Source organism: Aethalodelphis obliquidens, unplaced genomic scaffold (genome assembly GCF_003676395.1).
Source record: "Aethalodelphis obliquidens isolate GAN/ISIS:26980383/991018 unplaced genomic scaffold, ASM367639v1 scaffold66, whole genome shotgun sequence".
NCBI lineage: Eukaryota > Metazoa > Chordata > Mammalia > Artiodactyla > Delphinidae > Aethalodelphis > Aethalodelphis obliquidens.
The window spans coordinates 89,553-106,984 of record NW_020838010.1 but is presented as its reverse complement, the minus strand read 5'-3'; the positions used below and the strand labels follow the sequence as shown (position 1 = coordinate 106,984).

General features: G+C 37.9%; 2 protein-coding genes across 2 annotated transcripts in view; both read right to left on the bottom strand.

Moving 5' to 3' along the window:
* Positions 1–12,373, bottom strand: part of RNF128 (ring finger protein 128) — a 100,471-nt gene extending 88,098 nt beyond the window's left edge. The window contains exon 1 of the mRNA XM_027089579.1: positions 10,204–12,373. Coding sequence (XP_026945380.1) covers positions 10,204–10,609 — 406 coding nt within the window. The 5' untranslated portion in view covers positions 10,610–12,373. The remainder of the gene's footprint in view (positions 1–10,203) is intronic.
* Positions 10,439–17,432, bottom strand: part of RADX (RPA1 related single stranded DNA binding protein, X-linked) — a 71,596-nt gene continuing 64,602 nt past the window's right edge. The window contains exon 14 of the mRNA XM_027089578.1: positions 10,439–10,547. Coding sequence (XP_026945379.1) covers positions 10,525–10,547 — 23 coding nt within the window. The 3' untranslated portion in view covers positions 10,439–10,524. The remainder of the gene's footprint in view (positions 10,548–17,432) is intronic.

Below are 17,432 nucleotides of genomic sequence, written 5' to 3'. Positions count from 1 at the left end.
ATCTGAGATTCATTTGAAGTGGAACTGATTAGTTTTCTTGAATTAAACTCATGTATATATCAGAGTCTAAGCCTTATTGAAGTTTTTATTATCTTCTCACTTCATTTATATATTATGTTTCTATTTCCCCTCTCAGTTCTAGAAAAATTTTTTTCTAAAACATGTGAGTTTGCTACTCTGATTAAACCCTTCCTTTCCATGTACTTAATTGCTGGGGAATTGGTGCGTTTGGGGGATTCTGAAATGCTGCAGACCTCACCCTGTAATACACTTCGCTGAACACAGTCATAATGATAAAAACGTTAAGAAACATTTTATTCCTCTTAGATTACTGATTTTGCTGAAATAAACTACAGTACATTAAAATCTAATCCTTAGGGCAATTAACCTATTAATAGCATATTTAACTTTCAAAACCTGTTCTGTCAGCAAGCAAGTACTTAACATAGTCTGAATTTTCTGCTTTAATAACTGAGGAGTCCTGCCTTTTCTTGTACACCTGGGACAACTGGATGGATGAACGTCTCTGGAGCATTTGGAAAGGGTTGTTAAGAAGTTACATAATTACTTAAGGATACCATAAGCATATCTTTCTATTTCCAACTGCATCAAAATACAAATCAAAACACACTTCAAACTGGGAAACTTAGAATTAAAGGTTTACCTCCAAGTACTAGGTTAGACACCATTCCTCCTCGGTGGGAGCACTTCTCAGACTGAAGTTGTCCCCTTCAGAAAACGGATACTGCTAGTAGGGGGGCTATGAATGGATTGGGCCCAGGAGTAAAGACATTCTGTATCCACATCATGAAACCATGAGAAGCAAGGAGTGCAGAAGCATCCCTTAGGCTTGCTGGGGACCTTGAAGGCAGGCTATAGGGGATGGGGAAGCACTGATACATAAAATGGGAGGAGATAATGTATTTGCACAGCAGTAAAGACATAGGCGTAGTATACTGTTGTTGAGAAAGAGGAAAGCAGCCCTTGATATCTGGGACCTGGCCTGGCACTACCAATCAGGCTTTGGTGTTTTCTTGTTGAACATAAATAATTTCACAGAGCATCAACGGTAGAGGTCATTCTGTGCCATGATAGATCAAGACAAAAACAAGACCATCCTGTAATCATGTCTGAACACAGTCAAAATATGAACAGCATCCAAGTCACAAAAATGACCAAACATCTCCCATCCTGGCTAACATGAGTGACTGTTGCTTATTTACTAATTATAGCTGTAGCTTCAGGTTAGTCTTCCCCACTTACAAATAAGGTTTATTTAGAAATCCAATCACAGAATTACCCCCTACTTTCTGACAGTATCCAAATCCAGAATAAAGCCAGCTAGAGTGACCTACTCAGCCTGGTTTTCCCAGGAATTTCCTGGTTTTAGCACTGAAAGTCCCAAGTTCGAGGAAATCCCTGTCTCAGGCAAACTGGGCTGGCTGGTCAATGGCCTGCTTCCTTAAACCCTCCCCCAAATCAACTGAAGCAAGCCCAAATCCTATAAATCCTTTCTTAAGCCCTCTTATTGAGATACCCCATCGCTTCCTGTGGTGTGCATTCTCCCTTTGCTGCAGTAAGTAATAAACCCAACTTTTTCAACTACAGGTCTGTTCCTAGGAGCCTTTGGTTGGAGGGCATTGACATCAGTAAGACATAAAGAGGCACAGCATTGTGGAAAGGCTAGGAAGGCCTAGCATGGAAAATGGGATGGAAGGAATGAAGAGATAGTGGCAACCAAGGAAGTGAAGGGGGTCCACAGCCCTGAGGGGGGCTAGAGTGTGTTTTTCTGAAAAGGTGGTTTTTAGGGGTGATAAAAGATAAGGTGATAGAACACTCAAAGATTGGTTCAAGATGGCGGAGTAGAAGGACATGCGCTCACTCCCTCTTGCGAGAGCACGGGAATCACAACTAACTGCTGAACAATCATCGACAGGAAGACACTGGAACTCACCAAAAAAGATACCCCACAGCCAAAGACAAAGGAGAAGCCACAGTGAGATGGTAGGAGGGGCGCAATCACAATAAAATCAAGTCCCATAACTGCTGGGTGGGTGACTCACAAACTGGAGAACAATTATACCACAAAGTCCACCCACTGGAGTGAAGGTCCTGAGCCCCATGTCAGGCTTCCCAACCTGGAAGTCAGGCAATGGGAGGAGGAATTCCTAGAGAATCAGACTTTGAAGCCTAGTGGGATTTGATTGCAAGACTTTTTGACAGGACTGGGGGAAACAGAGACTCCATTCTTGGAGGGCACACACAAAGTAGTGTGCGCATCAGGATCCAGGGGAAGGAGCAGTGACCCCATAGGAGACTGAACCAAACCTACTACACGTGTTGGAGGGTCTCCTGCAAAAGATGGGTGTGGCTGTGGCTCACCCTGGGGACAAGAACACTGGCAGCAGAAGTTCTGAGAAGTACTCCTTAGCATGAGCCTTCCCAGAGTCCACCATTAGCTCCACCAAAGAGCCAGGTAGGCTCCAGTGCTGGGTCGTCTCAGGCCAAACAACCAACAGGGAGGGAACCCAGCCCCATCCATCAGCAGACAAGAGGATTAAAGTTTTGCTGAGCTCTGCCCACAAAAGCAACAGTCAGCTCTACCCACCACCAGTCCCTCCCATCAGGAAACTTGCCCAACCTTCTTAGATAGCCTCATCCACCAGAGGGCAGACAGCAGAAGCAAGAAGAACTACAGTTCTGCAGCCTGTGGAAGGAAAACCACATTCACAGAAAGAGAGACGAAATGAAAAGGCAGAGGACTTTGTACCAGATGAAGAAACAAGATAAAACCCCAGAAAAACAACTAAATGAAGTGGAGATAGGCAACCTTCCAGAAAAAGAATTCAGAATAATGATAGTGAAGATGATCCAGGACCTCGGAAAAAGAATGGAGGTAAAGATCGAGAATATGCAAGAAATGTTTAACAAAGACCTAGAAGAATTAAAGAACAAACAAACAGAGATGAACAATGCAATAACTGAAATGAAAACTACACTGGAAGGAGTCAATAGCAGAATAACTGAGGCAGAAGAACGGATAAGTGACCTGGAAGACAGAGTGGTGGAATTCACTGCTGTGGAACAGAATAAAGAAAAAAGAATGAAAAGAAATGAAGACAGCCTAAGAGACCTCTGGGACAACATTAAACACAACAACATTTGCATTATGGAAGGAGAAAAGAGAGATAAAGGATGTGATAAAATATTTGAAGAGGTTATAGACAAAAACTTCCCTAACATGGGAAAGGAAATAGCCACCCAAGTCCAGGAAGTGCAGAGAGTCCCAGGCAGGATAAACTCAAGGAGAAACACACTGAGACACATAGTAATCAAACTGACAAAAATTAAAGACAACGAAAAGTTACTGAAAGCAACAAGGGAAAAACAACAAATAACATACAGGAGAACTCCCATAAGGGTAACAGCTGATTTCTCAGCAGAAACTCTACAAGCCACAAGGGAGTGGCATTTTTTATTTAAAGTGATGAAAGGAAAGAACCTACAACCAAGATTACTCTACCCGGCAAGGATCTCATTCAGACTCAATGGAGAAATCCAAAGGTTTATGGACAAGCAAAAGCTAACAGAATTCAGCACCACCAAACCAGCTCTATGATAAATGCTAAAGGAACTTCTCTAAGTGGGAAACACAATAGAAGAAAAGGACCTACAAAAACAAACCCATAACAATTAACAAAATGGTCATAGGAACATACATATCAATAATTACCTTGAACGTGAATGGATTAAATGCTCCAACCAAAAGACACAGGCTCGCTGAATGGATACCAGAACAAGACCCATATATATGCTGTCTACAAGAGACCCACTTCAGACCTAGGGACACATACAGACTGAAAGTGAGGGGATGGAAAAAGATATTCCATGCAAACGGAAATCAAAAGAAAGCTGGAGTAGCAATTCTCATATCAGACAAAATAGACTTTAAAATAAAGACTATTAGAAGAGACAAAGAAGGACACTACATAATGATCAAGGGATCAATCCAAGAAGAAGACATAACAATTGTAAATATTTATGCACCCAATATAGGAGCACCTCAATACATAAGGCAAATGTTAAGAGCCATCAAAGGGGAAATCGACAGTAACACAATAATAGGGGACTTTAACACCCCACTTTCACCAATGGACAGTTCATCCAGACAGAAAATTAATAAGGAAAAGCAAGCTTTAGATGACACAGTAGACCAGAGAGATTTAACTGATATTTATAGGATATTCCATCTGAAAAGAGCAGATTACACTTTCTTCTCAAGTGCACACAGAACATGCTCCAGGATAGATCACATCTTGTGTCACAAATCAAGCCTCGGTAAATTTAAGAAAATTGAAATCATATCAAGCATCTTTTCTGATCACAACGCTATGAGATTAGAAATCAATTACAGGGAAAAAAACGTAAAAAACACAAACATATGGATGGTAAACAATCCGTTACTAAATAAACAGGAGATCACTGAAGAAATCAGAGAGGAAATCAAAAAATACCTGGAGACAAATGACAATGAAAACATGATGATCCAAAACCTATGGGATGCAGGAAAAGCAGTTCTAAGAGGGAAGTTAATAGCAACACAATCCTACCTCAAGAAACAAGAAAAATCTCAAATAAACAATCTAACCTTACACCTAAAGGAACTAGAGAAAGAACAAACAAAACCCAAAGTTAGTAGAAGGAAAGAAATCATAAAGATCAGAGCAGAAATAAATGTAATAGAAACAAAGAAAACAATAGCAAAGATCAATAAAACTAAAGCTGGCTCTTTGAGAAGATAAAGAAAATTGATAAACCTTTAGCCAGACTCATCAAGAAAAAGAGGGAGAGGACTCAAATCAATAAAATTAGAAATGAAAAATTACAATGGACTCTGCAGAAATACAAAGCATCATAGGAGACTACTACAAGCAACTCTATGCCAATAAAATGGACAACCTGGAAGAAATGGACAAATTCTTAGAAAGTTATAACCTTCCAAGACTGAACCAGGAAGAAACAGAAAATATAAACAGACCAATCACAAGTAATGAAATTGAAACTGTGACTAAAAATCTTCCAACAAACAAAAGTCCAGGACCAGATGGCTTCACAGCTGAATTCTATCAAACCTTTAGAGAAGAGCTAACACCCATCCTTCTCAAACTCTTCCAAAAAATTTCAGAGGAAGGAACACTCCCAAACTCATTCTATGAGGCCACCGTCACCCTGATAACAAAACCAAACAAAGATACTACAAAAAAAGAAAATTACAAACCAATATCACTGATGAACATAGATGCAAAAATCCTCAACAGAATACTACCAAACAGAATCCAACAACACATTAAAAGGATCAGACACCATGACCAAGTGGGATTTATCCCAGAGATGCAAGGATTCTTCAATATACTCAAATCAATCAATGTGATACACTGTATTAACAAATTGAAGAATAAAAACCATATGATCATTTCAATAGATGCAGAAAAAGCTTTTGACCAAATTCAACACCCATTTATGATAAAAACTCTCCAGAAAGTGGGCATGGACGGAACCTACCTCAACATAATAAAGACCATATACAACAAGCCCACAGCAAACATCATTCTCAATGGTGAAAAACTGAAAGCATTTCCTCTAAGATCAGGAACAAGACAAGGATGTCTACTCTCGCCACTATTATTCAACATAGTCTTGGAAGTCCTAGCCAGGGCAATCAGAGAAGACAAAGAAATAAAAGGAATACAAATGGGAAAAGAAGAAGTAAAACTGTCACTGTTTGCAGATGACATGATACTATATACAGAGAATCCTAAAGATGGAACCAGAAAATTACTAGAGCTAATCAATGAACTTGGTAAAGTTGCAGGATACAAAACTAATGCACAGAAATCTCTTGCATTCCTCCTATACACTAACGAAAGACCAGAAAGAGAAATTAAGGAAATAATTCCTTTCACCATTGCAACAAAAAGAATAACATACCTAGGAATAAACCTACCTAAGGAGGTAAAAGACCTGTATTCAGAAAACTATAAGACACTGATGAAAGAAATCAAAGATGACAAAGACAGATGGAGAGGTATACCATGTTCTTGGATTGGAAGAATCAATATTGTGAAAATGACTATACTACCCAAAGCAATCTACACATTCAATGCAATCCCTATCAAAGTACCACTGCCATTTTTTACAGAACTAGAACAAAAAACCTTAAAATTTGTATGGAAACACAAAAGACCCCCAATAGCCAAAGCAGTCTTGAGGGAAAAAAACGGAGCTGGAGGAATCAGACTCTCTGACTTCACACTATACCACAAAGCTACAGTAATCAAGACAGTATGGTACTGGCACAAAAACAGAAATGGAGATCAATGGAACAGGATAGAAAGCCCAGAGATAAACCCACACACCTATGGTCAACTAATCTATGACAAAGGAGGCAAGGATATACAATGGAGAAAAGACAGTCTCTTCAATAAGTGGTGCTAGGAAAACTGGACAGCTACATGTAAAAGAATGAAATTAGAACACCATAAACAAAAATAAACTCAAAATGGATTAGAGACCTAAATGTAAGACCAGACATTTTAAAACTCTTAGAAGAAAACATAGGAAGAACACTCTTTGACATAAATCACAGCAAGATATTTTTTGATCCACCTCCTAGAGTAATGGAAAGAAAAGCAAAAATAAACAAATGGTACCTAATGAAACTTACAAGGTTTTGCAAAGCAAAGGAAACTACAAACAAGACAAAAATACAACCCTCAGAATGTGAGAAAATATTTGCAAACGAATCAATGGACAAAGGATTAATCTCAAAAATATATAAACAGCTCATGCAATTCAATGTTAAAAAAACAAACAACCCAATACAAAAATGGGCAGAAGACCTAAATAGACATTTCTCCAAAGAAGACATACAGTTGGCCCAGAAGCACATGAAAAGCTGCTCAACATCACTAATTATTAGAGAAATGCAAATCAAAACTACAGTGAGGTATCACCTCACACCAGTTAGAATGGGCATCATCAGAAAATCTACAAACAACAAATGCTGGAGTGGGTGTGGAGAAACGGGAACCCTCTTGCACTTTTGGTGGGAATGTAAATTGATACAGCCACTATGGAGAACAGTATGGAGGTTCCTTAAAAAACTAAAAATAGAATTACCATATGACCCAGCAATCCCACTGCTGGGTATATACCCTGAAAAAGCCATAATTCAAAAAGAGTCATGTACCACAATGTTCATTGCAGCTCTTTTTACAATAGCCAGGTAATGGAAGCAACCTAAATGCCCATTGACAGACGAATGGGTAAAGAAGATGTGCTACATATGTACAATGGAATATTACTCAGCCATAAAAAGGAACAATATTGAGTCATTTGTAGAGATGTGGATGGATCTAGAGACTGTCATACAGAGTGAAGTAAGTCAGAAAGAGAAAAACAAATATCATATATTAACGCATATATGTGGAACCTAGAAAAATGGTACAGATGAACTGGTTTGTAGGGCAGAAATAGAGACACAGATGTAGTGAACTAACGTATGGACACCAAGGGGGGAATTTGGCGGGGGGTGGTGGTGGGATGAATTGGGAGATTGGGGTTGACATATATACACTAATATGTATAAAATAGATAACTAATAAAAAATAGATAATGTGATAGATGGTAAAGCCTTGAGCTTTTGGAGGAGGAGGAGGAGGAGTTGTTGCCCTACCCTCTGTGCCTAAACAAAACCCTAATGAAAGACAGCAAAAACAAACACAATTTTGGCTTATGTTATAAAATAATGACTCAATCTTTAATGGTCTAGGGGCTGATCATAGAGTTTTCGTATCCACACTCCCTTCCCTATGTTTGTCAACTGCATCATATAATAGTATCTATATAAGAGAAATTTCTGGGAAGGAAGAACTCCAATGACACACTAGTTGACAGGTTTTATAACGGCAAAACACTAAACTTACAATTTTAATTCTTTGGGGTTGAGATCGTTTAACGTTAAAGCTCAACATTCATTAAATAAAGACCCTAAAACAGTGCCTGACATATATTAAATGCCAATAAATATTAACTATTACAGTTACTATGATTATGCTATCTTTTCAAATGTGCTTATTTTAAAACATGCAATGCCGTAGCTTTAAAAAATGTTTTTGATCACATATCCTTGATTATATTGGAAGTATATATTCAATGATAAATGTAACTGCTTTGTTTCTTAAATTCTGCTCAGAGACATATACTCAAATGACTGTGCATGCCTTTTGGAGAGATTTACTGTTTTGGTCAGTCTTTTAAATTCAGTGGCTGAGCACCTACTTTCCAGTAGTTGGCCCTTATTGCATGATGCAAAGCAAGTTTGGAAAACATGACTACTATTTAGTTTGATACTGTTTATACTTTTAAAAAAGCAGAAGATTTATAAAACAGAAACAGACTCACAGACATAGAAAACAAACTTATGTTTACCAAAGGAGAAAGGTGGGGAGGGATAATAAATCAGGAATTTTGGGGTAACATATATACACTACTATATATAAAATAAACAACAAGGACCTACTGCATAGCACAGGGAACTATACTCAATATTTTATAATAACCTATATGGGAAAATAATCTGAAAAAGAATATATATATATATATATATATATATATATATATATATATATATAAAAAACTGAATCACTTTGCTGTACACCTGAGACTAACACAACATTGTAAATCAACTATACTTCAATTTAAAAAAAAGAAAGAAAATTATCCTAAAGAAAGCAGGGGAGTGAACAGCAGAATGTGGCTATGCATGTAAAAGGAAACCTAGAATACTCAGAATCTCTAAGTTGAAACATAGAGCAAGTAGGTTCCTTAGAAAAGGTTTAATTTCTAATCTTCAACAGAAAGCCACCTCATTTTATTTCTACAAAAATAAAATTCACTCGTAAAATTATAGGTACATGCAGATAATGTTTATGAAGTGCTCTTAACTTCAAAAGAAAAACATGTGAATGCCTGGGTTCTCCAAATGTCCAGGATATGTTACAAAAGGTAGCAAGTAGAGCTTTGTACATTTACAATAATTTTGTACTGTTAAAGACCATGTTACCTAGTTTTCGATACCCAGAGAAACAAGCAGCTTGTTTTTCAAAGATTAGTACTAAATTGCCATACTGTAGGTACACAACCTGGATGTTCCACTCTACTACTCTTAACACAAATTTGTTTTTTTCTTACAGTTCTGAAATCTGGTTGATTTAATTTACATTAATCTTCTCAGAGGCCAAACTTGGTGGTAAGAATACCAATTATCCTGGTATTGTGTTCGACCAGATCTTACCCTGTTTGAAATTACCATTTTTCTCCTTTGGCCAAGTCTGGGGTCAAAAAACCTTTACCCACCTACAGTATAGAAAACTTGTTTCAGAAGTCTACTTCTTCATTAGTTTAAAACCATTTATTTGGAAAGTGGCATTTTTTACAAAATGAAAACAGTAATTCTAAGAAGTACATTCCTTCACAAAATTAATACATTTGATAATTATATTTACTTAAGAAGTCATAAGTAAACATTTTTAAGGGAAATCTTTACTTTTGGTGTGAATTACAGAGGTATCCAATTTCAGCCTTACCGTTTTCAATGTATAATGTTTCTTACAGAGTAGTTTTAGGTATATTAGTCCCACAGACATTAAAATATCACATGCACACAGCAGAGAGTTGAATTCTCATTTCTGTAAGCATTTTTCACACTTACAATATGCTACTGTTTAATCATAATAATGAATCAGTTTTGCAGTTACTGCACACTTGAATACATACAACCCTGAATCAAACTGAAAAGTACAAATTAAGAATGAAATTTAAATATTTATATTTTCTTGAATGGTTACAGGTAAAGGCACATTTATTAAAAAGCAATTCTGTAATACACACTAAGAAAACTAGTAGAGCTAAGAACATCGTGAAAGAAAACAGGAACCGCTTCATGAATTGCTTTTGACCTTGAAACAAATTAATTGCCAATATTAAATAATAGTGAAGTAATTCAGAGTAGTGCCAGGCAAGAAAGTTTAAAAAACACTTGTTTTACAACCTCATTGCCAGACCCTGAGTCATTGTAGATGGAAATACCATGTTAAGATAAACAAAGACATTCACCCTCTTTGGGAATCAGTTCTTACTTACCGAAATTTGCCATCTGTATCGTCTGGTTGCCAGTGTCTGGAGCATTGTAAATCACAACAGCATCAGCATTTCTTCTGCCTGCTGCTTGAATTTTTTCTGAAAATGTACAATTACCTCTTTCTATCAGTGCAATCCAGGGCTTCTTGGTATTAGTAAACTCAGTGTTGTAGTCACAAGCTAGGTAGTTACTGCCCTTAGGGATGGCCACCACCCCCATAGCATTAGCCACCGGTGAGGCTAATCCATAAACACCACATTCACATGTCTCTGTTGAAGTGTAGTTGCTGGTTTCATTGTAATAAGCCACAGTCACACGGGCATTCATTGAAAAAGGTGCTGTGATTCTAAATAAAAAGGTAAAAATTACCAGCAGCTGAAAACAACTGGACTTATTCTCCTGGTTCATTGCTCATTCATTTGAGAATAAAATTTAAGATGTCTGCTGATATTTCCAACTATCAGTCACCATTTGTCCACTCAGGTCCCCACTAAGCAGAAGTTTGAAATTTCAGCTGCAAGTAGGTAACTGATCTCACCTCTAGCAACGTAAGCTCTGAATACATCAGCTCTATTTCACTTTACTTAGCTACATTCCGTTTTGCCTGCCCCTCCTCCAACTGTACACACATGTAACCCTTAACCAGGATTACCTTAGAAATAAATAACACCATCAACTTTATTCTACATGTCAACTTATCAGGATTGGATGACTTCCTTCACTGACATTTTTTTCTTCTTACTGTTCCAGCTAATGAACTTTCATAAACATGGAGTGGATTGGAATGAGGAACTGGACTCTTGGGATTACCATGTGACAAAATGAAAGTCACCTCTCTCAGATCATCTAAAACACCAAACTGGTTTTCCAAGCCCTGCTGAAACAATGCTATCAACCAGTTCAGCCGGAAGTAAGTTAAGATCCATCATTTTAATTGCTACGGCATTGGTAGAATTGATTTCACAGCCTTTTTTTCTCTTATTTCTTTGTGGAATTTTTCTTAACAGGCTCCCCAAGGAACATCTTATGCTACCTTTGTTTATTCATTGAAAAGGAAACATATTCATCGTTAGAGATCCTTTCAGGTACAAGGCCTTGCCCATGGTGGGCACTCAAATATCTGTTGATGCATTCCATTAATTTTTATGTCCCATGTGTTATACTCTAACAAAAGACTGTTCAAGGTTTAACATTTAAAAATTTTAATTCTAGTTCTTTCAAATGTATAGACAGCTTTAGTTATTTCATCGCTTCCTTTACTGTAAGCTCTGTTTTTTTTTGCATTTTTTATATATTCTTTTTTAACATCTTTATTGGAGTATAATTGCTTTACAATGGTGTGTTAGTTTCTGCTTTATAACAAAGTGAATCAGGGGCTAGTGAAGGAGTAGATGAATGGACAACAAGACAAACAGAGATATCAGGAGTCTGACTGGGCCAAGAGTCAGCAAACTACACAAATAGGCAACAGGCTGTCAGAGAAGCAGAAAGACACCAGGTCAAAAGGAAGGCAGACACAATGGTAGCCTGAAGTCCAAGGAAAATAGTCTGAAATAAGGAATACCACTAGAGTCAAGGGGACAGGACAACAGAAAATAGGAAACATTGTTGAAGGACATGATCAATAAAGCTATTTTCCCCCACACACACTTCTTGTCCGTTCTTGGGCATCTGAGGTATTAGCGTTGGACTGGACCCTGAAAGTGGGAACCAACAGTTAACAGCAGAGGAGAGTTCACGGAATCTGCAGTAGAACCTGATGGATAAATCCCAGCAGATGCACAATAGAAATATGAACCTTTTTATCCTGTTACAGCTGCTGATTACTCATATCTCCCTCACAGTACCTGGTATTAGTAACAACTTACACACAGTAATCACTTAATAATTATTCATGAAAAGTTTAAAGGTCTTGTGTATTAGCTCATGGTCTATTTCAGAGTAAACACTATTGCCAACGTTCAAACTCATAATAAAGACTGTATTCACTAGATAAAGAAAACTATCAAACTGAAAACAAAAGTGTTATTGTCAAAATGATTAGTCTGCTAATTGCTAATAGACATCTGTGATAAATTCAACATCAGCATTCAACAGGCAATTCATTAGTAAAGTTGTAGAAATTTGAGTTAACCTTCTCTACCAGTTATTAAATTGTTTCTAAAGGAACATCATTATATGCTTTTAAAATGACAACTTTCCATAACACTTTATGGCAGCACTGGTGAACTTTGCTAAACTATTTTAAATTACTCTGAAGTTTGAAGTGCATGACTTTGTATGGTAACCAGCATTATATACCTTGTATGTAAGTGCTTTTATGTTTCCTTGTATGGCTTTCAGAGAGTCATAACTCACAAAGATAATTTTAGATTGTTTTTAAAATTTTACAGTTAAGTAAAATTAGTCCTAGAACGATAAATACCCATCAATGCAATTTTCCAGTTAAGTCTTAAGGTAATTTGCTGGGGGGGGAGGTGAGTGGTCTAGTACTTATTCAATGTTTTTAAAATTTTATCTGTGGAATACCTACATTAGACTCACTTGGAAGTTTATTAAAAGTGAAGATTTCTGGGTCAGCCTGAATCAAAATTGGAGGAATATATATAGGAATTCACATTTTAAATAGCTCTCCAGGTAATTCTTACACACTTTACAATTTAAGAACTTTAGATTATACAAGTTGTACATGATGAATAGTATGGGATCTAGTAGTTTTTTTTTAATTAATTAATTTATTTTTGGCTGCGTTGGGTCTTCATTGCTGCGCGCGGGCTTTCTCTAGTTGCAGTGAGTGGGGGCTACTCTTTATTGCGATGTGCGAGCTTCTCATTGCGGTAGTTTCTCTTGCTGTGGAACGCGGGCTCTAGGCACTTGGGCTTCAGTAGTTGTGGTGCGTGGGCTCAGTAGTTGTGGCTCGTGGGCTCTAGAGCGCAGGCTCAGTAATTGTGGCACACGGGCTAGTTGCTCCGCGGCATGTGGGATCTTCCTGGACCAGGGATTGAACCCGTGTCCCCTGCATTGGCAGGTGGGTTCTTAACCACTGCGCCACCAGGGAAGTCCTAGTTGTAGTTTTGACAGATTAGCTGCTGTCATTTTATTTCAACCTCATCGTGCTTCAACTTCCAATCTATAAAGGTCTGATGTTTTATTTGTACTTTACGTGGTTCTCTGAACATTTCTGAAGTTATCTTAAAAACCAAAAGGTTGTGCAAGTGCTGATACTGCAACAGCTAGTGTTATATCCTCAGGAAAATAATAACCTCTCCTGGACTTTTTCTTCTTTTACACAATGCAAGAGGTTGGGTTAAAATTTATCTATCAAGTCTTTTCCAGATCTGCCATGCTAGAACTCTATGAAAATGAAAGTTGTTTCAAAACTATCAATTGTTAATTTTTCCTTATCAGAACAATTGAAGTGGAAGCTGCATTGAGAGCAGATGAACTATGGCACCTAGATAGGAGGTAAGTTCAAAGTACTGGGTGAAGCTTGATCTCTAATAAAACTAACAAGTGCTTGAAACAGGACTATGTAACAGTGGTTTTCAAACTCGTCTGCACATTAGAATCATCTGGGGGAGATGTTGACTCTCTTGACGCCCAGGCTACACTCCAATCAGAAACCTGGGGTGGGGGTGGCACGTAGGAATAATTTTTTTAATTAATTAATTTATTTATTTATTTTTGGCTGCGTTGGGCCTTCATTGCTGCGTGTGGGCTTTCTTTTTTTAGTTGCGGTGAGCAGGGTCTACTCTTCACTGCCGTGCGTGGGCCTCTCATTGCGGTGGCCTCTTGTCACGGGGCACCGGCTCTAGGCGCGCGGGCTCTAGACACGCGGGCTCTAGAGTGCAGGCTCAGTAGTTGTGGCACACGGGCCTAGCTGCTCTGCAGCGTGTGGGATCTTCCTGAACCAGGGCTCAAACCTGTGTCCCCTGCATTGGCAGGTGGATTCCTAACCACTGCACCACCAGGGAAGCCCAGGCATAGTAATTTTTAAAACTCTCCAGGTGATACCAATATGAAGTCAAGTTTGAGAACCACTGCTATGTTTCAAACATTTAATACTACTGGACTTTTTCAACTACTTGTACCTTAATAAATATTAAGTATCTTAGCAAAGGTACACAATATTAATTAAGGTATAGAGAAGTGAATCACTCATCTCTTAAGCAAGGAACATTTCAATTTTTTCCATATGATTGAGTAACAGCTATGGCAAACCTACCATTTAAAGATGACGAGGACTTCCCTGGTGGCGCAGTGGTTAAGAATCCGCCTGCCAATGCAGGGGACACGAGTTTGAGCACTGGTCCGGGAATATCCCACATGCCACGGAACAGCTAAACCCGGGCACCACAACTACTGAACCTGCGCTCTAGAGCCTGCGAGCCAAAACTACTGAGTCTGCACTCTAGAGCCCGCGTGCCACAACTACTGAAGCCCGTGAGCCTAGAGCCTGTGCTCCGCAACAAGAGAAGCCACCGCAATAAGAAGCCCGTGCACCCCAACGAAGAGTAGCCCCTGCTTGCCGCAATTAGAGAAAGCCCGCGCGTGCAGCAACGAAGACCCAACGCAGCCGAAAATAAATAAATAAATTTATTAAAAATAAATAAATAAAAAATAAAGATGAGGAAGTACAGGGCTGTGTTTCTAATAGAATACAGGTACCCCTTGATTATTCATAGCAAACTTCCAGTTCTGCCTTGGGTGACTCTGACTTGGTGTATGTTCAAAAGAAATTAATTTTAATATTAGCCCTAGCCAAATAAAAGAAATAGTCACAAGGCCATATCCAGCTACAAAGGAAGCAAGAAAAAGTATTCTTTATTCTACATAGCCATGTGTTTAGCTAAACATGGGGAGAACTATTACTATAGAATAGGTATTAGGGTACAGCTAGCAGTCTCTGCTAACCTTCTTATAATCCATTCTCCTTCCAGGAGACAGTGACCACTCTAAAACATGAATCGAATCAAGGCATATCCCTGGCCACAAACCACTTAATGGCTTCCTAGTGCTCTGAAGATACATACTAAAATCCTTACCATGCCTTTGTCTGTCTGTCTCGTCTTGTATCCAACGTTCCGCACTCCAGCCATATCAGTTCTCATTCAAGTTCTCAAGCACACCTTGTGCTGCAAGGCCTTTTCACCTCAAGTTCACTTCCTCAGGAAAAACTTTCCCAATGCCCCCCGGCCAGCTTCCTTTGTGAAATTTATCTTATTTATTTGTGCAATTATTTGAATGTCTTTCTCCTCCACAACACTGTAAGCTTTATGACAGTAGGGGCCATGTCTGTTTTTGCTTGTATTGTATTGTGTTCCTAGTGCAAACTCAGTGCTTGCCATAGAGTGGGCATTCAAATACTTGGATATATGCTGCAATAACTGGGCTCATTATTTTATGAACCCTAGGATTTAGAGAAGTTTATCTCACAGTAATCTACTAGCTGAAAATTTATTATTATTCAAACGTTTTACTTTGTGCTCAAATTAGAGTTTAAAGAAACAGACATTGGAGTTATAAGCCCAACCTTAAAATTTAATTGCCTTGACAATATTTTTTTTTTTTTGCGGTACACGGGCCTCTCACTGTTGTGGCCTCTCCCATTGCGGAGCACAGGCTCCGGACGCGCAGGCTCAGCGGCCATGGCTCATGGGCCTAGCCGCTCCGTGGCATGTGGGATCTTCCCGGACCGGGACACGAACCCACGTCCCCTGCATTGGCAGGCAGACTCTCAACCACTGCGCCACCAGGGAAGCCCACCTTGACAATTTTACATTAAATCATTTAGTCTTTTTCTGTTTCAGGTTCCTATCTACAAAACAGACATTAAAAACCTTGTTAGGGGCAACTCCTAGATCTTAAGCGACTAGAAGTCACATGCAATAATCTCAGAATAGCATCAGAAGTACTCAAATTTTAAAAAAAGTTACTTGATTTTCAATGAAAATGTGCATATGATTAAAAACAGCTAAAATATTTCAGATTTCTGTTTTGAAAAAAATACATATATGTATCAATCACTGAAAAGGCAACAAATTAGGAAGAACATCAGCAATAAAAATAACTGGGATTTAAATATTTCAATTTTTTTTGTTATGATGAGCTGCTATAATTGATAATGGTCTAATCATAACTTTAAAATGTTCTTCACAGAAAACCACATTTTCATGACACACATGATAATAACACAAAGACATTTTTACTGTTCTAATAACGATATTAACATACCAAAAGAATCATACAACTGGATGGGACCATTATTTTGCAAATTTTACAAATAAGAAAACTAAGGCCAAGCAGTTTAAGTGGCTTTCCTTAAAGTTCCACAGGGATTTAGGGACAGACCTGTGGCTAGCTTTAAGTCTGTTTTTTCAAAATCTACTTTTTATTTCTTTAGTATAAAGGAAAGCAAAAACTTAGGGCTAGAAGTGGTATCAACATAACAATGTAAGAATGAGGGATAATATTTAGTGGGTGGTGTGACCTAGACCAAGAGATAAGTTTTTATCTAATGTTTCCATTTTGGAGATGTGACATTAATGTAATATGACTTGACTCAAATATAATCGCAAATAACTGAAATCTTCAGATAATCCCCAAATCTAGTTTTACGTATTCATTTTAACCCTTTTCCCTAAAATTTCCTTACTAAGCACAACTGATTACTGAAATAAGCTGTACTAATACATACTTCACCTCCCATCAGTTTACCTGAAAACTCATGGGTAGCAATGCTTAAAAAAAAAAAAGGAACTGTACCTGAACAGGTAACTAGTAAAATAGCAACCAGCTCAATTATAAACCATATAAATGACTTCAGAATAATAGAATTGGTTATAATCTATAGTCCATGTTGGCAGAAGCTATCTAGCCAAAAACATCAAATATTATTAGTGTCACCAAATAAGGGTTTCAAAATTTTTAAAAGTCCTTGTCTTAATATGAATAAAATTAATGCAGGATAATTCCAACAAAGAAAAGTGGCAGGATAAACATGTACTCAGATTCTTCTTTTAATAGTTTATCAAAGGATTTCAATGTGTAGATCTCATGTACCATCTAAAATTAGAAACTTCAGTGAAAGATTGTGGTCTTGTGGTAGACTATGTAATATTTCATAATTTACTAACTGATTTGTTAATATAAAAGTGACACCACAGTAGTATATTTGTGTTGCTTTGAAAAGAATCAACACATATTGTCACTTGAAGATAAGGTATTCTGA